Source organism: Leptonychotes weddellii, chromosome 6 (genome assembly GCF_054177405.1).
Source record: "Leptonychotes weddellii isolate Sample4059 chromosome 6, ASM5417740v2, whole genome shotgun sequence".
Taxonomy (NCBI): Eukaryota; Metazoa; Chordata; class Mammalia; order Carnivora; family Phocidae; genus Leptonychotes; species Leptonychotes weddellii.
The window spans coordinates 44,931,115-44,953,705 of record NC_138374.1 but is presented as its reverse complement, the minus strand read 5'-3'; the positions used below and the strand labels follow the sequence as shown (position 1 = coordinate 44,953,705).

The 22,591-nt window shown below is 46.6% G+C and overlaps 1 protein-coding gene across 17 annotated transcripts in view; it reads right to left on the bottom strand.

Moving 5' to 3' along the window:
• Positions 1-22,591, bottom strand: part of KCNMA1 (potassium calcium-activated channel subfamily M alpha 1) — a 712,149-nt gene that overhangs the window by 194,643 nt on the left and 494,915 nt on the right. For all 17 annotated transcript variants that reach the window (XM_081824040.1, XM_081824024.1, XM_081824023.1 and 14 more), the window contains exons 10-14: positions 17,130-17,240; positions 14,463-14,568; positions 12,638-12,720; positions 8,582-8,651; positions 1,938-2,093 (exon numbers count right to left, since the gene is read on the bottom strand). In XM_081824040.1, the coding sequence (XP_081680166.1) occupies positions 1,938-2,093; positions 8,582-8,651; positions 12,638-12,720; positions 14,463-14,568; positions 17,130-17,240 (526 nt within the window). The remainder of the gene's footprint in view (positions 1-1,937; positions 2,094-8,581; positions 8,652-12,637; positions 12,721-14,462; positions 14,569-17,129; positions 17,241-22,591) is intronic.

Sequence of the window (22,591 nt, the reverse complement as noted above, 5' to 3'; positions counted from 1 at the left end):
GAAGTTCTTTCTCCCTGCTGGTAATAACACTGAGGAATCAGCGTCACATCCATTTTATTAATTTTCCTGACAGGCAGCTCTCGTTCCATGCAGGCACCACAAAATCAAAACATACGCATGTCAAGTGCCCCATGTGTGGTAGGGCCCTGCCAAGACCGTGTTACATCAACACAAGGAAGCAGAGCCCAGGTCTCAGACCCTGTGCCTGGGCCTGTGGATAACTCCCTGCTGGAGGAAACCCCCAGAGCTTGGTTGAATGAGCCAGAAGAGCTCTCTTGGTGACAGTCCTTTATCCTGGGGTCTGGGTTCCTTGTGTTGAACACAAGAGCCATTGGAGACACAGGCTACATCTGGCTTTGGGGCATGCCTCTCAGTCCTGCCACACAGACCCCCCTGACAACTCCATTTTGCCTGCATTCAGTTTCATCCAGGCAGGGGAACAGCAGCCTGGATTAAAGAAGCCATTAAAAAAAAAAACCCAAAAAGCCACACAGTGTCCTTATTTGTGAGCTGGGTCTGAGCCTGGAGTTCTGTGGAGTTGAGGTCTTTGGGTACATAGTGAGCTGAAGGAATTTTTTGATCAAGGCATCCTTTGCTAAAGTGATAGAAGGGACTCCAAAACAATTTGTCCTTTTACATAAAGGATTATTATCTATGAATTGCCTAAGTACTGTAAATTAGGTGGGTACAGAGGGTTAAGGGCCGAGAGAAAAGCCCTGCTCTAATCACACGGCTGGGGATGCCCAGGGCGAGCACGCGCATGGAGTCGGTCCATCACCTGCAGCCACACTCTTCCCACCCGTCCTTCCCACTGACTCCAGGGCCATCGCCTCGACTCCCCCGGACAACTGACCACCAGTGCTACATACAGCGGTAATGGCAGCCAAGGGCTAGAGGTCTCACACCTTGGATTGCAGCGCTTCTAGCCCCCTTCGTGGGACCTCCTGGTAACTCCAAATTTCCCACCTCCATCCCTACTCATGCAGGAAGGGGAAATGCAAGTCCAAATCCTGAGCTAATGGCCACCAGTGCCAAGTCAGAAAGGCCCAAACTGGGCAGGTTTTACTGTCCTGGTCTGCCTCCTTGATGGTCTAGGCTAAGAACAATCCAAGGATGAGGACTGGTGTTATCATTATCCAATGTGCTCCAAAAGCCCTCTTAGGAAGGTGCCTGGGCCCTCGACCCAATGTCCCAGAAATGGGCCTGGCCTGGGCTGGCCACTGTCCCGGCCTGGCCTGTGAGGACAGAGTTGGGTCTTTCATTGCCCGGGTTGGTCCAGCAGGCAGGGGCCACTCTGGAGACACTGGGGGGGCTGCCCAGTCAGCTCTGTGGGTTGAGCCGGCTGATGAGGAGGCGAGCAGAGCCAGACCGCCTGTCTCACGGCGTACGGGGCGCCACTGCTGAGGGTTCGGTCCCTCGTTTCACTCTCCATTCAAATAACCATGGCATGTCAGCCCTGCTGGCCTCCTTGATTGTGCAGAAATAAATAAATGAATTATGTTGTTGGGGTTTGGGCTTCAGCACAAACACATGGTCTGCATTTATCCACACAGTGAGAGGTCTACCAGCCACTTGATGTAAAAAAGCAAAATGATAATTCTTTTCTTTAGGCGCTCTGGTGCCATATGGAATGTATATAAATCATATTTTTGTTTTAACAGCGGAGGCTTTGTTGATAGATAAACATGTGGTTTATCTAAAAAAAAAAGAGGATTGTGCTTTGAACAATCATTTAATGGCCGTGGATGTGCCAAATAAAAATAAAAACATAATTTTGGAAGAAGTTGGCCTTGTGCCCAAATCTGTAACAAGGAATTTCTCCTTAACCAAAGTGGTTAAAGCCCGTCGATCTGTTTTGAGTTTAAGCTATGCTCTCTACTCAACCCCACGACAAACCGAATCCGAGGCTAATGGGCTCTAATAGGACAAGACGTTACCTTTATGAATGACCTCATGGAGAAGAGGTTGGCGAGCATGGTGGAGAGGCCTTGAGCCAGGCAGCTCTGGGCTATGAACCCCAGCTTCAGCTCTGCGAGGCAGATTGCATCATCCCCCTCTTTCCAATTCCAGCTCGGGATGTTTAGCAGATGGGCCTGTGGAAGCGAAAGCAAGGTATGAGACCTTAGGTTGCTAAATGTTCAATTATTGTAAATCTCCTCTGGGAAATGCAGCATTGCCCAACTGCTCCGAGGCATTCAGACTCATCCTTTCTTTCTCTCGCCTGAGCCTGCTGTTTGCTGTTTCATTCGACTCTCCTATTCAGCAGACTTCAGTCTTCAGTGGCCTCTCCAGAACATTGCTTCTGCGCCTCCCAAACCCAGGTCTTCCCCTCGGGTTTGTCACGTAGCCAGAGTCCACAGGGAATTTCCTCTTATGACAGACACATCGGCCCATGCTACTAGGATGTCTGGCTAGGTTGTTCATAAATTGGCTCCTCAAACAGACTCAAGACTGTCAGATGCCTGTGTGTTTTAGAATCCTTTTTTATTTGCATCCCCGAAACTCCAGGTCAGTGGCCCCCAAGTCTGAGTGGGCCTCAGAATCACCTCGTGGGTTGATAGACATATTGCCGGCCCCTCCTTCAGAGTTTCTGATCTGGTAAGGTGCAGGGCGAGGCTGGAGAATTCGCATTTCTAATAAGTTCGAGGTGCTGCTGAGCTGCTGATCCAGGGACCACACTTTGAGAAGCACTGACCTAAATCATCAGGCAAATCACAGTGTAGACATATTACAACATCTTGCAGATGGACTGATCCTATTCAACAGTTAGGTCACACCCCAAGATAAGGACCCAGACATGCTCTTCCGATTAGTTTTAAGTGGCATGAAGCAGAGAGTCAGAGATCATATGTTGGATGAAGGAATCAAGATTCAAAAACTTCTCCAGGGTTGAAAAAATGGGCAGAAAACCAACCAGGAAAGATTTTAAAGGACTTAATGTCAAGCACAGCATTTAGGTTCAAAAAAAAAAAAATCAACTGTATAAATTCAAAATGAGAAGACCTAACTTGGCAGTAGAGCTGAGGGGAAAGAAGAAAAAAAAACTTAAGTGTGTGGGTAACTCAAATCCCAAAAAGAGGCCAACCGTGTGACAGATTACAGAGAAAGCCAATGCTTGCTTGTTAGAAATGGTCTCCAGATCAAGGGAAATGAATGTTTCATTCTGTTGTGAACTGGTCAGGCTAGTTCCAGAGTACTTGATCCAGTTGTAACAGTCAGATTTAAAGAGGGAAACTGATAAATTGAATAACTTCCAGAGAAAAATGACAAGCACAAGGAGAGATGGGGGTTCTGGAAAACATCTTTAGAGAAACAGTTAAGAGAGCCAGCAGTGTTTGGCCTGCAGAAGGGCCACAGCCTCACAGAGACGGGATGGTGACAACCTCTGAATACCTCAGGTGCTGAAGAGGGATTGTCTTGCTTTGTTCCAGGGGCCAGAATTAGGACTGACTGGTACACGTTATAAGAAAGCAGTTTTTTGGCTTGTTTTATAAAGGAACTTTCTAAGGATGTAATTTGTCTAATAAATGGAGAAAGCTACCTCCCAAAATGCAAGGTCTTTGTCCCAAAAACTCAGTAAGTGTTTTCCCAGGTCATAACAGAAAGACCGCTTGCTTTGCATTTGTGCTTGAATCAGAGAGCTGTGCTAGGCCCCCTCGGATGCCAAGACTTTATGGCCCTGAAATGACTGTTTCTCTCCAGATACCCGCAAGCACCAGGAGTACCCAGAAGGCTTCCCTTCACTGTCAGGACAACACACTACAGTTGTACCTACTAGAAGAAATGGAAGACGCTATTATGGAAACAAAGAACAAGTCCAATGGGTCCTTCCTCTGCTTGCAGAAATACCACTCTTGTGAAATCCCTTCCTCAAAGTCCTGTGACAGTCTCACAGGTCCTAAGCCAGCAGTGACTCCTGGGAGAGAAGACTGTGTCCTCCCTAATGAGAGCATGGTTAAAAAGTTTGATGTGTGGGCCATCGTGGATGGTAATTTCTGTCAAGCTGAGTATCAGAGACCTTCTCACATCAAAGGCTTGATTCCAGCGGATGGCCTTGCCCTTTACCCTGTTTCTCTCCCTACTCTTCACCGGCTCGCAAAGGCCACCTTCCTCCTTTACTGGCACCGCAGAGAATACACCAGTCTCAGTGGAGAGATACTCATTTGCCTTTATATCATCTGCGAAGAATAAGGAGAAATGAGATCTAAGTAATGAACAAGTAGATCACTGAGTGTGAAAGGAGGTTTGAAGGTCACATAACCTTCATGGTACTTTCAAGCAAGCAAGCAAACAAACAAAGCCTTTTCCAGAGAATCTCTCATATCCCCAGGTGCCAGGTTTTTGAAGGTATGAAGTCCAGGCTTTTGGGCCTTGGGTCCCCCATGTTCCCATCTGGTTTGAGTTCCTTAGACATATTTTACATGTTATTACGTGGGAAAGTCAAGTTTGTTTCATTTCTCAGGCTTCCATATGGCCTCCTTTTATGGGCCATCATATCTTCACCAACTGTGGGGCAGGGAGCAGGGAGGGATGTACCAAAGGCTAGGAGGAACATCTGTGTGCATGAAATGAAGAGAGGAAATTTCATCAGGAACTCAAATCCTCTGTTTCTGGCAACTCTGTCCTTCATTTGAGGGACATTTGGGTCCAGTGGAAAATGCCAGCCTCGCTGCACAGGAGTCTAGAGGCAAACCGTGGATCTGGAGAATGAGGCCTGATAAAGCTGGTGTAGCAGGACCAGGATCTCCCTTTGATCGGCCACTGGACCACTCCTCATCTCAAGAAGAAGGAATGTGAGGGCGCCTGGGTGGCTCAGTTGGTTAAGCGACTGCCTTCGGCTCAGGTCATGATCCTGGAGTCCCAGGATCGAGTCCTGCATCGGGCTCCCTGCTCAGCAGGGAGTCTGCTTCTCCCTCTGACCCTCCCCCCTCTCATGCTCTCTCTCTATCTCATTCTCTCTCTCAAATAAATAAATAAAATCTTAAAAAAAAAAAAGAAGAAGAAGGAATGTGAAAATACGCTCTCCTGGGAAACCAGGAGAGGTCAATTCCAGTCCCAGTTCCAGCCCTCCCTATACATATAACTTTGAGGAAGCCACCATAAGGAACAAAGTTCATTTCAGAGAAAACACTTTAACACTACTGCCCAAGTGTGTGAGGATTTTTAGTGAGAAAGCTCAATGAACTTGCATTACCACTGGGCCACTGGGACTTGGCTTCCAGGTCCCAAACAAAGACCTCTTTTTCTAGAATCTGTTTGGAAAATAAAAAATCCATGAATAGTTAAGTCATCAGAAGTGACACTTTTCTAAGATACAAACTGTTCTTTCCTTGAAAAGCTTCAAGACATTTACACTCAAATCAAAAATGAGTGCCCTGTACCATTTTCTTTCAGTGTTCAGAGATGGCTGGGCTGAGTGTTTCTCTCCATAAAATCAGATCCACTTTAGAGAACACCAGTCCTTCTAGAAGGCCTACTGTGAGGAACCACAGTTTGGCTCAGTGGGGTGTAGCTCTATTTAAAGAGAAAGTGACAGTTGGCCATTCTGTCCTTAGTTCACTGCCTGCCAAGTGACCACGAGTTGTACCCACCAGAGCTGCTCTGTCTGAGAGCGCGTAGACTCCCAGTCTGAAGTCACACTGGGATGTTAGCATGCACAGATGGTCAAATGAGGATTAAATGTGATAATGGATGTCAAGCTCTTTTAAAACCATAAAATATGCCACAAATGTCTGAGATTACTATGATGACAAACTCAGGACCGGTTTTACATGGAGAGAAAGTAGGCAGCTTGCCCACATTCCTCTAGGCCCTGGAATACCAGCATCATTAGAGCACAAGGAATTGAAATTCTTTATATTTTAAGTCTCGTATCCAATTATGGAATTAACTGTCATTTGAAGTATGTTGACTATAACATAAGTTTACACACACATACCAGGTTCTTTCAAGAAAGCAAGTTTTAATGGGTGGAGATCTCTGGACATTTAGTCATGGGTGAAGAGGAAGTACAGAGAGGAAGAAAAATAATATTGTAAGGCAATGGGAAGAAAAACAGATTAAAGAGAAGGTGGGACCATCTCACGAAATAGCATAATTATAAAGCAGGGTGACAAGTGTCCATTTGCAATTCCATGAGGAATGAGATGACAATGACCAGTGGACTTTTTGCTCCCTCTAGAAGAGAGAAATAAAATGATCGAGAAAAATGTGCCAAAGTCACTCCATCCCTCGTACCCTTACGCATCTGACAGGGGCAAAGTCTCACATGTGGTTTTGCCTGACTCTGAAACCCCAAAATATTGGGGTGGTTCTAAGCAAAAATGTGTTTCCAGCAAATCGTCATGGGTCGGTTGAGGCCTTCATCATTGTTCCTGAATAATTACCATGAAAAGGTTTGTAGAAGACATTCAGCCTGTTATGGTCGTGTGAGTACTGACCAGGTTCCATCCAGATCCTAGGTCCATTGAGCTACTTGGAGTTTGACAGAAATCACAGCTGAAACCCTCCTGAATTTCTTGAAGATGTGGCATCACTACTCATTGGAAGGAGGGAAAAAAGGAACTGACAGCCCTTTCTAAACATACAACATTAATTTCCCTACTCGATCTAAATTCAGCCAAAAACCTAAACAGCTTAAAGCACTCTCACACTAAGTGAAATTTCAAATCATAAATGAAAGAAGAGTTTATTGCCTGAGGAGCTGTCACCAGCCACAGCCTTGCTAACAAAATTCACCTCCACCTACAGGGACTGCTGTCAAGAAACTTCTCCAGACCGATGCTTGTGAGTGTCCCCCGATAGCCTCACTTTATCTCTTCCATGTCCTTGGGTTTTCCAGAGACGAACAGGACAATGGGACCTTGGGTGCCCACCACCAAGCCCACTGGCTGGAGTGCAACCCGTTCTGCAGTGGAACCACCTGCCAAGGGCTGGGCAGTGGTCAGCAGACCCGAGAGGGAGGCCAGTTGCCAACAGCAGGCTCCACTCCACAACGGCCTCTGATGGGCCTCCACACAGCAAAATGGGGCAGCACTTGCCAGCAATTAAGAAATAATGGCATGGCACTGGTGCATTTGGCAGAATAGGATCTTCTCTGGGTCACCTGACTGCCTATTTTGTAGGGAATATGGCCTATAAGATGGGACACACACTCACTCACAGCCCAGCGGGGAGTTATTGTGTTCAGACAGGACACCTGGTTCCAGGTACTGAGCAGCCTCCAGTTTCTCCGAGCCTCATTACGGGGAATAACCGGTTCCATATCAAACAGAGAAAGGTGCCACCTTCCCTCCCCCAAAGCTGTTTCCCTGGGAGTTCGGTGACAGGCCACGTGAAGGAGCAGTGCCTCTGAATGAGAGACTGAGAAGTAATCACAAGGGAAACAACACAGACTCCAACATTTGTTTTCTTTCCAATCCCCTTGTAAACTAGAACATGAGGAAAATTCCTTTATGTTTTTATCTCTGGAGAGCAACTTTTTTCCTGAATTCAACCAAGCCCGTTCTCCTCCTGAATTTGAGAATGCCTTGTTCTGAATTCTCCCCACTCCCACCCACCTCCCCCCGGCACGTGGTCTGCTCCTCCATGTCACCTGGTCTCTGCTTGCCTAGGACACTCTCTACCCCTGGACTGCCACGTCCCGAGGGCACAAGGCAGGACTCCTTCACTTATACCCACGGGGGGTTAGGGAGGTCAGGTAGCATGCTGATCACATAGCAGGGAGTCAGGAGATACTGACTGAAGAAGTGAGTGGAGCACATAAAAAGTGGACATTGTTGAAATGGGAGCTAAGATTACATTGATATTTGGACCCTGGGGGTCCAACAGATGCTTCCTTCTGGTGACCAGCGGTAAACAATGTGTTTGCTCTGAAGTGAGGCCCCGGGGAGGTTTGTACCCAGCACCCCCTTGTCCAGGCCTTTGGATTACAGCAGGACATGTGTGCGTGTGTGTGTGGGGGGGTGCATGTGTGTGTGCGCACATGCGTGTGTGTGCACATGTATGTGTGTGCGTGTGTGTGCACGTGCATGTGTGGGGTGTGTGTGCATGTGCATGCATGTGTGCGTGTGTGTGCACGCATGCGTGTGTGGAGGGGCATGTGTGTGTGCACATGCGTGTGGGGGCATATGTGTGTGCACATGCGTGTGTGCACGTGCATGTGGGGGCATGTGTGTGCATGTGCATGTGTGTGTGGGTGTGTGGGTGTGCATGCACGTGGGGGCATGTGTGTGTGCACATGCATATGTGTGTGCATGTGGGGGCGTGTGTGTGCAGTGCATGCGTGTGTGTGCACATGCATGTGGGGGCGTGTGTGTCCATGTGCATGTGTGTATGTGTGCATGCGTGGGGGCGTGTGCGCACATGCATATGTGTGCACATGCATGTGGGGGCATGTGTGCACTGCGTGTGTGTGGGTGTGCACATACATGTGGGTGTGTGTGCGCATGCATGTGGGGGGGGCATGTGCATGTGTGTGTGGGCATGTGTGTGCACGTGCAGCTGTACAATGAGAGGAAAGAGACCGGGTGCACCTGTGCATCTCTGAGCCTGGGACAGGCTCAGGCTCTCGCTGTCTTACCTTGTTGTGATACTGCAGCATCTGAGTGATGATTCTTATCTTCGGATGGTAGTTTTTTATGGAGATTACTCTGAAAAAGAAAGAGCCAAAGCTGAGGCAGGGTCTGCCTTACTCTTGAAGTCTGATGGGAACATGAATTTGCACCCAAACAGAGTGAATGTGGGACCAGCAGCCAGGCCCATCAAGAGGGCTTGCGGGCACAGGACCAAGTTAAACTGTGTCCATCACTGTACCCCATGGCATGAAAAAGAAATCCATAGAACGGCCACAGACTGTGCCCTGGGCAGAGAAGAAGAGAGCAGTCCTGTGGTGCTTGGTGTCGGCGTGTGAACCCGCGTGTACTGGGGTGGGGGCTCCTGAGCAGGGGTCACAGGCTTACTGCCTACATAGACATGTAAATAAGGCAAGCTTCACCCACGGGGCGAGGGAGGTTTGCCATCTCACATACCCTAGGGACGAGCCTAGAAACAATTTGCCCTGAGTCCAATTCTCCAAGTGAACAACTTGAGACAACAATGACAAATCAAACAAGCAGCCTGACAAATGATACTAATTGTCACACACACATGGCCACTCACAGAAATTATTTCTGAGCAGGGCTCTTATGATGGGATCAATGACTCAGCCTTCGATAGATAATAGTGTCTAAATGATGACTTTAATGCTGGTTGGAAATAAAAACCAAGGCCTGGCGGGGGCCACAGTCTGGTAGAAAATTCCACTCTCCCCCCAACGCCACGCCCTGGGAAACTGCCCTCAGTCTACACTCCGTATGAACCACTGCCCTCCCCCACCCCACCCCTCACTTCTGCTCCCTGAGACAGTCACTGGGCTGTAAGTGGAGGAATAGAAACACCTGGATTCCAGTTCCAGTCTTGTACCAAGGAACTGGGTGACCTTCAGGAAATCCCTGGGCTCTTTGTGACTGTTTCCTCATCTGGACATTGGGGGCAATGGTACCTGCTTTATTTATTTCACAGGCTTTGGTATGAGCAGCAAATGAAAGACCAGATGTGGAAATGCTTTGAAATCATTAAAAGCTCTCTCCACATGTAAGTTATGGTTTTTGTCATTACCGACTCTGTCAGAGGTGACATTGCACATTTCCTTCTGTGACAAAGAAAGCTAAAGAATGGAATTCCACAGAATGGCCCACCTCCTAAGCCTAATCAGAAATGCAAGTGCGTTTATTAGGACCACCCCCACAAACTTTGCACCAAGAACCGTCTCCATGCTTCATCCCTTTTTTTGTGCAAAAATGGAGAGAAGGCAGTCAGGGAGCAGTTTTTTTTTTTTAAATTGAACATTTTTTTTTAAGGTTTTATTTATTTATTTGAGAGAGAGAGAATGAGATAGAGAGACTATGAGAGGGGGGAGGATCAGAGGGAGAAACAGACTCCCCGCTGAGCAGGGAGCCTGATGCGGGACTCGATCACGGGACTCCAGGATCATGACCTGAGCCGAAGGCAGTTGCTTAACCAACTGAGCCACGCAGGCGCCCCAGAGAGCAGTTTTGTCTGAAAAGCTGCAACTTGTGAATTTAGGAAATAGATCGCACAGAAGCCTCTTCTGCACAAATTCACCCTGGGCTTTTGCACTTTAAGGAATTCATTTTATTTTTGAAAAAGTGTTGTGTTGGCTCTTGCTTATAACTCAAGGACTTTGAGCCTCGGTCAGCCCTCAGAATTCAGTTCACAGCCTCCACTGGTTTTCTGCATTAGCTCATTTCAAATGGATCTTTGACATTTTAATTTCAAAAGAGGCAGATTGGTCTCATTAAACTAAGGAGAAAGGAGGATTATACAAATAAGGGAAAGACGGAGCCTAATTTTTAACCCTGAACTTCCCGTTTCCTTTCACTGCCTGGGCCTTAGTTCTGATTCTGGTTAATGGATGGCTTCACTACATTTCTGACGCTACCTTTGTCCTGTAATTTTTATGCGGTGGCATCATGCCAAACACCCTGATAACTTACATGTCTTCATATTAGCCCTACCGCAGCCTAAATGAAATATTGCGATTAAGAGAAATGCCCATTTCCAAACTATTACTCATTTCAATTATTCACTTTTGGAAGGAAAAAAAGAAAGCACTAGCCCCAAACTTCTCTGGGGGTCTACACATTCAACTTTATCTTCTTTTGTTTTTTATGTCTGAAAATCTGAAGATCAGGAAGCCTAGTTCCTTAAAGGCTACATTTTTGTCATTTCAAATGACACAAAAACGGGGCAAAGGATGGAAATCCTAGTTCAGGGAAGGAGTCACTGAAGCTCCTGATGCTGAGCTGTTGTAGTCACTTTCCAGCTGTGACTAGTTAGGGGGTGGACCCAGGTGTGGACGCACGTCCCCACTCCACCACCTCCCTGCAGGCTGGCAAGCCCCATGCGGACAAGAGTTCATGCATCAACTTCCTTAAAACAACTGCATGAAGGGGCTCCTGGGTGGCTCAGTTGGTTAAGCGACTGCCTTCGGCTCAGGTCATGGTCCCGGAGTCCTGGGATCGAGTCCCACATCGGACTCCCAGCTCGGCGGGGAGCCTGCTTCTCCCTCTGACCCTCTCCCCTCTCATGCTGTTTCTCTCTCTCTCTCTCTCAAATAAATAAATAAATAAAATCTTAAAAAAAAAAAAAAAAAACAACTGCATGAAAGCATATGGCCAAAGAAAAGCGGGAGGAAAGAGAACACTGTGCCAGATGTCGCTTGCCAGACACAGGGACCAGATGCTGAGGGAAAAATGTGCTCATCCCTAAGGCACCGAAGGATGCCCCCCTCCCCACCTCAGTGACGGGAAAGCTCATGTCACTCGGGGCCACCAATGAGAAGCAAAGGAAGGGAGGTGGGAGCATCGTGATGATGCAACTTCCCAAGCCCTCACCCCAGGTACATTCCCAGGCCACAGCAAACCAAGCTGCACCGAGAGAGAGGTCTGTATGGACCAAAGGATGGCTGCTCACAATTAGGCAAGAGTTCTTGGGAATGTAGTGGGAGGGAAATGTTTTCTCTTAGTTCATCTCTTCTCTCCAGAAGCATCTCTTTATTATTCCCTTCCAACGCAGGAGGGGAAAAAAAGAATCCTAAGGGGCTTTAACTCTCTGGAGCTAAATATCTTTTTTGTCATTCCGTTGTCACAGAACAGTGGTCTTCTGAAATGAGAAACGAATAAGGAGTGGGGGTCAGCCGTGTCAGGCCAGGCCAGGTCATGGCCTTCCATGTGCCTCGCCTGTTTCCAGGGAGGGCCCTGGGCAGTGTTCTCCAGAGTGTGCCCCTGCCCACCCAAAGATGTTCTGTAAAGAAAGGGGGGGCGGGGCTTGGAGTCAAATAGGTTCGATAAGTTCTCTGTAGAACATTATCTTAGAAAAGCATTTTAGTATTAAAAGCACTGAGAAGGCTTTCAGTGAAGACACTCTTTCATTCTGGGAAACTGGCCGAAACAAGCTCACCAGTCAACCAACTCCTCTTTGTGGGGGATATTAATCAACATACTACAGACACACTCAGAAAGTTCCAACATGGAGCTTCTCAAGCTTGGCACTACTGCCATTTGGGGCCCAGTAATTCTCTGCTGTGGGGAACTGTCCTGTGCACTGTAGGATGTTGACCAGCATCCCTGGCCTCCACCCCCTGGGATGTGAACAACATCATCTCCTTGTTACGACAACCAAGAACATCTCCAGATATTTCTAAATGTCTTCTGGGGGACAAAATCACCCACAGTTAAGTCATTTCGGGTCCACTCCCCCTTAGGGAAAATGGTACTTTACTTCAGGCCTATACCCATCTCAATCTGTCTGAAACATCTCAAACCCAAGACCCGTTGTGAGCCCCAGGTCTCCCCTCTGCCAGGGATAACCTTCCTGTCGACGATGCCTTGTGTCACTGCCCTCCACAGCCACCAGTGCCTCAGTTCCCCCTGGACCTATGTTTTGGCAAGGTGTAGGGTGGCTTATGAGGGATCGAAGTTCCCACAGAGATGGTGCTCTGCAGAGAACCCAAAAGGGCAGCCAATGGGCTGCAGAGCACCAAGTCCAGAGCCTTCCCTGGCCTCCCCAGTGTTACCTCATTATGTTGGAGGCATCTTCAGCATCAGGGTCAGCGCAGTACTTGTTGGCAAGGATGAGGCACGCATCTGCTGACTCTATCTAAGACACCGAAAGGGAAATCACAGAACACAAACATATAAATAGCCACGCTTGGTTGCAGTCTTTCTCTGTTGACAGCTTTTGGGGAATCTGGTGCTTTGCAAGGAAAGAAAAAAAATAATCCTGAGAGATTATAGTTTTTGTCAGAAGTGTAGGTTGCAAGTTCTTGTTATGGTTAAACATTTCATCTTGTTGTTGTTCGAGGGTACAACATGTATCTTGGCAATGAAACTTTTCAATTTGCATAGTCACTTAGATGTAATCTTTCCAGATTTCTTTAAATAACAATTAATGAAGCCTTTCAGTCCCCTCCCTGCCTCCTTCCCCGAACAACGGATCTACCCCATCATCCTAAATTTTTTAGTCGGGAAATGGCGTTAGGTGAGCTAAACCCCTTCTCTGAGGTTACCAAGTTAACCGAATAGTCAGGGATTCAGAAGTTGAGACTCCAAAGTCCTTCACCTGACCTTTTTCACATCTTAACAGTGAAACAGAAGGAAATAAGAGCCCTAAATCAGATAACAGCTCAGTATTGTTTAGTATTCAATTAGCATTCAGATATTCGAAAGACAACAAATCTATGTGTATGAAATGATGTGTTACAGATGAACTCAAAACCTACTGACTTACCTCAACATGAGCCAAAATAAGATTTATGCCTTTGAGGGAATGATGAGTTATGTTAATAATTGCTTGCATCTAAATTAGGTCCTTGAACAGTAACTATTTTCTCCAAGTTCTCATTAGAGTTCACATTAGTCATAACTTGGGTCATGTCTGGATAATATTAAGAGTAACTGGACTCTATAAGCATAAGAATTCTCATGCTGGCTCAGGTCTGCAATCTGTCCCACTTGTTATGTTGTATTTAATAGACCATTCCCGCATTTTGGTGGGAGGCCATGGTTTCCTCCATGGTATGTCACAAATTGTCTCTAGTTTTCTTTAATAATCCAAAGAATTTACCCAGATCATTCTGCTTATTCACGTTTGCCAATGACATTATTTACTAAATTAAGTAGTGACCACAGTTAACATTTAGATGTCAGTGGATTCACAATATTAATCTATACCCACTGCCATGCAAATATTGAACGTGCTTACAAAATCTATATAAAACGAGCAAAGTAGCAGATGCCACTTTGCTGTATCCTTTTCCTTTATAAGCCTCAGGTCTGCTTTATAAGAAGATTCTAACTTAGCAGATTTTGGAATGAAAGATTAGCCCTTTACCAAGTGATATCAGATATCTGCATGTTTAGTTTTGTGTTTTTAGTCTTTGGTAGTGGAAAAAAAAGGAAGCTCAAAATGTTTTATGGCCTAGTAGAATTTTATTTATACTTTATCCTTCATGTTCCTTTCCAATGTAAATAATAGATTTCAGAGCTACACTGAGTCCAATTTAAGTATTTAAGATGGGAATTACTCTATTATTATCTTGTATATGGGTCTCCTGAATCCGTACAACTGGTCTACTCCCTTGAGGAGTGCTGATCTTGAGGGAACCAGCAAAGTAACGTTCATTTTATGACTCGTCCAAGTGAGGGAAGTGGTCTAGCAAGTGCCAGTGGAACGAAGCTCTGGGACCAGTGGAAGGGTGATGTCAAGGCTGGTGGCATCTGACTTATCTCATTAGGGGTGTGGAGGTGACTCTTGGCCATCCTAGGAGGCATATACCCTCACCACAGAGACAATCTCCCTCTCAGATGGAGTAAAAGCGGAAGTCACCTCTTCCTTCTTACCTTGACTCTTGCAAGATCATGTGGATTGAGGACTGAACCCTGATAAAACTCCACCTGAGTAAAATGTCGTTTGAACAGAGCCTCAAGCTCCAGGTTAGGGGAAATGCTGGCAGGGAGAGAAGAAACAGCCATTAATAAAACAGACTCAGGTATTCCTGCTTCCATGGCCTTCTTTCTTTCTGACTTCCAAAGAGAAAGACCTAGGAAAAGGCTTTCACCTTCAAGGCAGCGCCCTTTCTTGCCAGAAATAAAAGGTTCACACTTGAGAGAAATAAAACCCCAGCCCCCTGAAAACCCAAACCAGTACTGAGGTAAAATAAAGAAGCTCACGGTCTTCACAAGTCTGAGGCCAATGAGGCGAAATGTCTTCAACTTTGTTAGGAATGGAATCTCTATTTTATGAATAGAGACTGAGCTGTGACATTAGAGATTAGCCAAAGGTGCCCCTGGCAGAGCCTCCTGCTGTTCCCTCCCTCAAAGCCTTTTCCCTGCTTCTCAGCCACATGGACTTCTCATGTCCCTGATCCCAGGGCCTGAATCAAAACATGTCACCTCTGAGCAGCCACAGACAAAGATAATTTACTCTTGGTACTGTTCTTGATTCACACATGCATACACTCCTCATCATTCTTAGTGCTGAGCTGTACAGACATCTTTCCCATTGGAGGACAAGGATTAAAACGATTGACCTATTCATCCATTTATTACTTCTGTAGAGATGAAAGATATCTACTCTCTATAGGTCTTAGGCTAGGTGCTGGGAGATGATATTTGGTTCGAACCTACTAGGTACCAAGAACTGTGTTAGTCAATGCTTGCCTAACATTCATTAAGTGCTTAGTATGAATTGTTAATGTTTTCCAGAACTTATTATGTGGCAGACACCATTCCACGCACTTGACAAGTATTAACTCATTTAAACCTCAAAACAACCCTGGAGGAAGGGATGTTATTAACCCAAAGCCTCAAGAGGTTAATTAACTGGGCCATCTACTACAATGCTGACACTGACAGATGCTGGGGACACGAAGGTGAATCCCAGCAAGTGAAGCATTAGCCGCCAGCTTGTTGATCAGGCTCAAGCAGTGGGTGAGAGAGAAACAGAGCCTGTGCAAATCCGACCAGTCTTTGAGATCCATTACTGGTCAGGCCCCTCTTGGGAAGTCTGCCTGGTCATGCAAGAAATGGTGGTCTCTCCCTGACACAAATGCCCAGTGCAATTCTACCTCTTGACTAAACCGACTTCAGTCAGTGAATATAGGTTAGATGTTGAGCTCTAATTGTTGCACACGTGCTCATCTTGAAATGCCCAACCAATGTGAGGGCAGAACCTACGCATGCTACTTCTCTTGAACCTTCCATAATGCTCTGCAGAGGACGGGCCCCTCGGCTGGTAATGAGAGGCTAAGCACTGAATTGTATCTGTGGGTTCTGCTCCTGTGCTGATGGCCTGGCTGGTCTTTTCAGAACTTGGAGAATTCAGTGCTGAGAAGCAAAATGCTGGCGCTCAGACATGGTGGTCATTTTGGTACTCTAGGAACAAATGTCAAAAGGAAGGAGATGCACAGAACAGAAGCTTATAGGGAAGTCAATTTCCATGGGATCTTGGAGCAGGATTGAGGCCTGGGCCGTCAACCCCCTATGGAGCCAACACCAACTTATAAGCTTTGTCCCTTGGTAACTTGGGGCTGGTGCTGGCCCTATGGTGGCCTCATTTCCAACACAAAAGAAGACAGTGCCACCCAAGTCAACATGCCTGAGTCCCTAGACTCTCTATCCCTGTGGCAGACTAACTTTTACCTAAAAGGGGATCAGACGAAGCTTAAAATCCCAACAACATTGAGCAGATGGAGAGGTCTTGCTTTCGTCAACTATACAACAAACATAGTAAGATCTATCTTCTAAGTTGCTTGTCAACCTAATATATTTTATCTTTCACAATAGCTAACATTTATTGAGCACTTACTGTGTGCCTGATTCTGCTCTGTATACTTTACATGCATTATTTCTTTTCATTCCCCCTACGTGGTAGAATGAAACCATTGTGATCTCCCTATCTTATGAATGTGAAAACTAGGGCCCAGGGAGGCTAAATAACTTCTTCGGCAAGAGTCATATGGAATACTCGTACTTTGACTCCCTGTGTTGACGAAAGGAGGGATCGTATGTCCGGGGACCAGCACAGGTTCCTATACTGAGGTTTCTAGAAATGGCAATTGTTGTTGCAGCTGTGGTTAGTACTTTATACCCTGCTTCCTCTTACGTTTACGTCTTGCGTGGCCACTCTGTCGCTCCTGCCCTTGTAAAGAATCCACATCAGACAGCTAATCATTCCACACCAGACACTGTGGACACACCTGGATCGAATCAATCCAGACAGCTGATGGGACAGTAATGATGCGTTTGACCCATAACGAACTTCACTCTTACTTGCCAGAATTGCCTCCACAGAAGCAGGTGCCGTTCTTACCATGGACTAACGGGTTGGTTCCCTTTCCATTGGCTCCATATTATCCTCTCCAAGGAGGCCACCTGGGGCCATGGCCAATTCAACTCTGCACTGCCCCCCACACGGCCCCCCACACCACCACTCCCACAGGCACTCAGGGAGTCCTCCTCAGGGTGCCTGGTTGGGTGGAGGGTCTCGAAACAGCAGGGGCCCCTTACTTGTGAAGAAAGACGATCTCCACATTGACATCATCCCGGTCCTTGTGCAGGAAATCCTTCAGGAAGTTGGAAACACTCTCCAGAGTGATGTGTCCGCAGACCACAATGTGCCTGAACAGGAGAAGCCAGTTAGATGGGGCCAGCCCTGCGCTGACCCGGCACCCACCCCGGGCAAGACAGAGGAAGCGCACAGCTGCAGGGAAGCGTTCATCTCCTCCCGAGGCCTCAGTTAAAGCCCAGCTCCCATCCCCAGAGGGCCGTGAGGCAAAGCAGCGGTGCTGGCAGGTGCTCAGAGACTCCTCGGCAGAAAAGGCATATGGCTTCTCACCTGATGCTGCACAAAATCCTATTAAAAGCCCAACCGTTTGGCCAAGTGGTTTTATGCATTGAACAATAAGTGACATTATGCTTGTGCTTAAATGCTGCATTATCAAGTCCCTTGCAGATTCATATCTTTCCCTTTCTGCCCACAAAGCGTACTCTTGAGAGATTTACCGAATGAGTCTTGGTTTATGACATAGAGCTTATCAGGTAATGAGATAACAAATCTTGCTGAAACGATGATTTTGTGTGTAAGAAAGCAGACTTTTATCAGGGTGGCTAATGTGCGGCTTGACACGTTATGGGCTCTGCCGGCCATAAGCAGTAAAAAGGAAATTTTGCATTTTTCCGCCATAACTCCTCTGACAATGGGGGCATGTAACACTTTACAGTAAGTGAGCATTAGTCAGGGCTAAATGGGGATGGGACGCCTATGGAATCGGAGATCATGCTGCAGGCTGTGCATCCCCAGGTAGCTGTTTCCCTAGGGTGCCCGGGATTTCCACGAGAGCCAAAGCATTTTACTTCAAGATGGGGAGAAGCTAGAAAGGGAAGAGGCTGGAATGGTTTGCCTTGATCCAGTGAGGTTTGGACTTCTGCTTCTGGAGATGGTGGCTTCCCCTGAGGAGATGAGCCTCTTTTCCAGAACTGCTGGGACAACCATCCCCCCGACATCTTTGGGCTCCTGGACCCATCTGATAAATCTGAACCAATCTGGCTACCCTGTGGCCATTGACATTTGCTATCTGATGCTCCATCAGGACTAAGCCCTTTGGTGCAAGGGTTAGCCCCACGACCCAAAGCCAGGGCCTGACTGTGGAGAGGAAACCTGCTGGCTTCTAAAGGAAGACAGTAGCAAGGGGCTCAGCCCAGGTCCCTGTGCCTCTCGGGCTGCTAGGGAAAGAGGCTGAATCCCTGGCCGGGCTCTGAGGCATGGGCAGGTGGCGAACACTGAAGCACGGTAATTTCGTGGGAAAAAATTTAGAACGGCTAGGCCCCTTGCACCTCATAATTGCTCGGTGCACATTCCAATAAGGTAGAAACCTCATTGGCTGGAGGCAGCTCATAATGGGAGGAAGTGATGATCACTTACGCAATGTTCCATTAGATGCCATTACAAGAGCCTGCCCTTTCGTTGTAATTTGGTGCTTGACTAAGTATGTGAGAATAAGGCAGTAAACTCATTGGTGAAAGGATAATGATGCAGAACAAAGAGTAAATCAATAATATGCACGATGCAGTTAATAATATCACCATTATGGACTGTTATTGTTATGGTGCCGCACTCGGTGGCCGGGCAAGCGAAGGCCGTCGCGGGGAGGAAAGACTGTCCGTGGGCTGCCTCAGAAGAGACGTTCCAACACGATCACTTTGTTCTCTAGCCAGTACCGGCCAGGTTCAGGGAGGTCCCTTGGCCACCCATCCAAATGCCCCAAACCCACATAACTAACTCCCTCCCGAAATACACCCTGTGTCAGAACACGGGATGTGAACAGAACACTTGGATTACACACATTTTTATCCTGTCATCTCTTAAAATATTTCTTGTAGCACATGTGCACTTACATGGACAAAACAGGCTACAAATGAACTTGCATGTTTTGCATAAGATTTCTGATTCTGAATTTGCCAGGTGTGTGCAGAAAGTGACCCGAGATGCAGGATTCCCTCCTGATCTGACATCTAGGTCTGCATGGGGGCAATTCTAATCCCTTCTGCCCACAGACTCCCATGACTGCGAACAAGGCCAGCGTGAATCGATGTATGGGCACCTCCACAGGACAGATATGGGGTTGGGGCCCTCCCCCTCACCTGGATGTGAGAATAAGCCAGACTGGATCCCTTGCCCTGCCACCAAGGATGTGTGTGACCCTGGGCAAGCTCCTTATTCCCATTCAATAGATGAGAGAGCTGAGAGGTTAATGCCACCCAGCCAGGGTGAGCTGAGCTAACACAGGGCTCAAAGTTCTATACCAGTAGAAGCCTGGTGATTACTCAAAGCTGGACTCGAATCAATGATAGGTCCGGGTAAATGCCTGAACATTCATCCTTCCCATCCTGTGTGCAAAGGACTGAATGAACATCTGCCAGCATCCCTCTCCCTGTTCTGAAATCATTCATCTCCAGGACAGATGTGTGAGAAGTGGAAGGGAAGGAGATGAGTTCACCCTCTCACCCTTGAATCAAAGGCCCCACCAGCTGATTTATTCAGCCTTAGAAAAAGTCAGGGTTCTCCTAGTTGAAAATGTGCTGGGTACATATAAAATATATTCCAGTGCAATCAATATTATCCCTTAAGCCTTTAATTAGCTTTCACTTCTCTTAAGAAGTAGACAAATGCAGGCAGGAGAGGAGAGAAAAAAAGGATTGACTTTTCTCATTTGATGCTAGCTGTCCAATACCATTCTAGACAATTGAGAATATATATCTTTTAGCTACAGCATGATTTCTGGGGTGGAGAGCAGCCTTTATCAAAAAGGAAGAAAAAAAATCTTCCTTCAACATAATTGGTATTTCTGCTCAGGAAAAGCGAGATTGATTGAAAGCAGATTGCCTTTTTGCCCAAGGAGAGTTATTAGGTACATTATCATGGCAACCTTGGAGAACCCATATTGTTCCAATCTGTCCTATATCTGATTTGAAGATTTATGACTTCCCCCCTTTGTGCCAATAATCATTTCCCTCCATTTTGTTTTCCATACAGTGGAAGTTATCAAGAAGCCCACATATTGAACATGTTTGAATGCAGTTAGAGTTGATGGATGGGGAGAAGTCACCTCTCTAACTCAGCATCTGCATTAGAAGATCAGCTCCCACGAGCCTGTGTCTGAGGGAGCATGGGGGGCCCTGCAGGAGCACAAGGGATGGATGGTGGAAAGGGAAAATTTACTTTCCAGAAATATTATCAAGACTTTTGAAAATTCCAGGGACTGTAGTTGGGGGAAGGGTGTTATTGCAGGGAGAAGAGAAGCAGAATTTGTTGTATCCTCGATGATTGAAAATACAACTGAAAATATTCTAAGACTGGGAGCTGGGTGTGCTCTCCTTGGATACAGAGTGATGGTTATTCACGGTGCATGATTTAAAGGATGCCAAAAAGATCCTCATCCAAAATTATCTCTGCCAGATTCCATGACACCTACAAATCTACTATGTGAGATTTGTACTTTGATAGCCCTGTGTTAGCTCAGCTCAGACATTAAATAACTAAATAGTCTTAGGCAAGGTACCAATTCTGCATTTTACCACTATAAAGTCAGAGTCTTGGAGGGGCTGGAGCTCGTACCTGATTCATGAGGTTATCTTGAGGATTTATTTAAATAGATAATACATGTGAAGGGCCTAGTAAAGGGTCTGGGTCATTGCAAGCATTATTAAATGGTAGGATTCATGTGATATCTATAAATCAGTAGGTAACAGATGTAAAGTGCTCTAGGGCCCCTGGAATCTCACCTAATCCTCAAACAACCCTATGTTCCTACAATCTGCATCTTTGCAGATAACCTCTCTTAACCTCAATTTCCTTAAGTCGCATGCCTGACATCCCACAGCAAGAAAGTGACTTGCCCAGGATGTGACCCAGGTCCGCAGCTCTAACGCTCACTAAGATGAAGGTGTTGGGGTGCAGAGAGCATGGGCTGGAGTATTTCAGCTTCTGCTCCTTGATGACAGGCAGGGCTCAGCCAGCAGGATGTCCTCCTGGTCACACAGTGGAGGGAATGCTGGAGGGGTTCTCACTGGGCCAGGAGAGAGGCTTAGCCTGGGGACTGGGATGGAAAGAGATGATTCTCACTTAAAACATCCCAATGTTGCAGCATCACTAGATGCTGGCTGCATGTGGTCAAGGCAACAAAGGCTGAGGGATGGCAGAAACTCTAAACCAAGTCTTTTACACTGAAGCCACACAATTTGGCAAGCCGAGGGATGGCAAAGTGATGCAGATATCCATTTTAGACATCATATGTTACGTCCAGCCCCGGATGCCTCACCAGCCTAAGGATCCCAAAGATAAATGATCCATTTACGGTGGAGAATATTTAGGAAAGTTACGCTATGACAGTAACTAACACTGTTCCCAATGTGGCTTTGGATTTGAGCTTCTTTAAATGATTGGCATTCTTAATGATGGATTTCTATAGGGCCTGGCCATGTGGTTTGTGAAGATGGCCAACAAACCTACATCAATAACCATTTCTGATCTGATGGGACTTCTTTGTTTTTAAAATTTTGTCAAGTTCTGTAAACAAATCTTTCTTGGGCTAAACTAATGTTAATGGCTGGATTAAAAGATTCCTCTCAGATGCATGAAGAAGCATGTTAAATGCTAGAATAGTAGCAGATGACATTTTGTGTAAAGGAGCTAGTCATCCAGTGTAAGCAAATTCGCCTGGTCTGGGGGCAGGGCTCCATAAATACAGGCTGAACTGAATTAGGGGGTAACACTCGTGTGTCATGGAGCAAACATGGCGTCAGTAGATGAGTGTGACAACCACAATAAGAATAATGCTTGACTATTACAAACTCTATCAGGGTTCACCAAACTACCGAGTGTTTTTTTCATGAGTACATCTTCACTAAATGAATATGGGTGTGCCTCTCCCAACATTAAGCATCTCCACCCCCAGAATCAAATCCCACGAATTCTCCTCAATCAGTCTACTTCCTTCCTGGAGATGGCGGAGGGAAGCCAGGATGCCCCAGTTGAGTTGGGACCTGTTTCAGAGCTCAGTTCCATTGGTGCCTTTCAGAATGGGCAACTTAGGGGAGGTGACCTAGGGCAGGAGGCATAAGAGGAGGATGCCAAGGGGGGCCCAAGCCCTTCAAGGCTCCAGGGAATGAGGCCTCCAGAGACCCACTGAAGCTGAGTTGAGCTAAATGAGAACTAAAACCTACACACTTTTAAGAAGACTCGGGTAGTGTTGCTTAGAGCCAGTAGCCTTGAAAAAGGGAACCATGACAGGGATGGGCTCCACTCCATAGACTCATGTTCATCTTAGTATCAGAATGGCCCTTTGGGAATGTTTAGTCTAGTGCCTGCATCATTATTTTAATGTGGAAACTGAGGCCCAGAGATTTAGTACACAGTGAATGGCAGAGCAAGAGCCACCCTACCCCCTCGCTCTGATGCCTTCTAGAGAGAG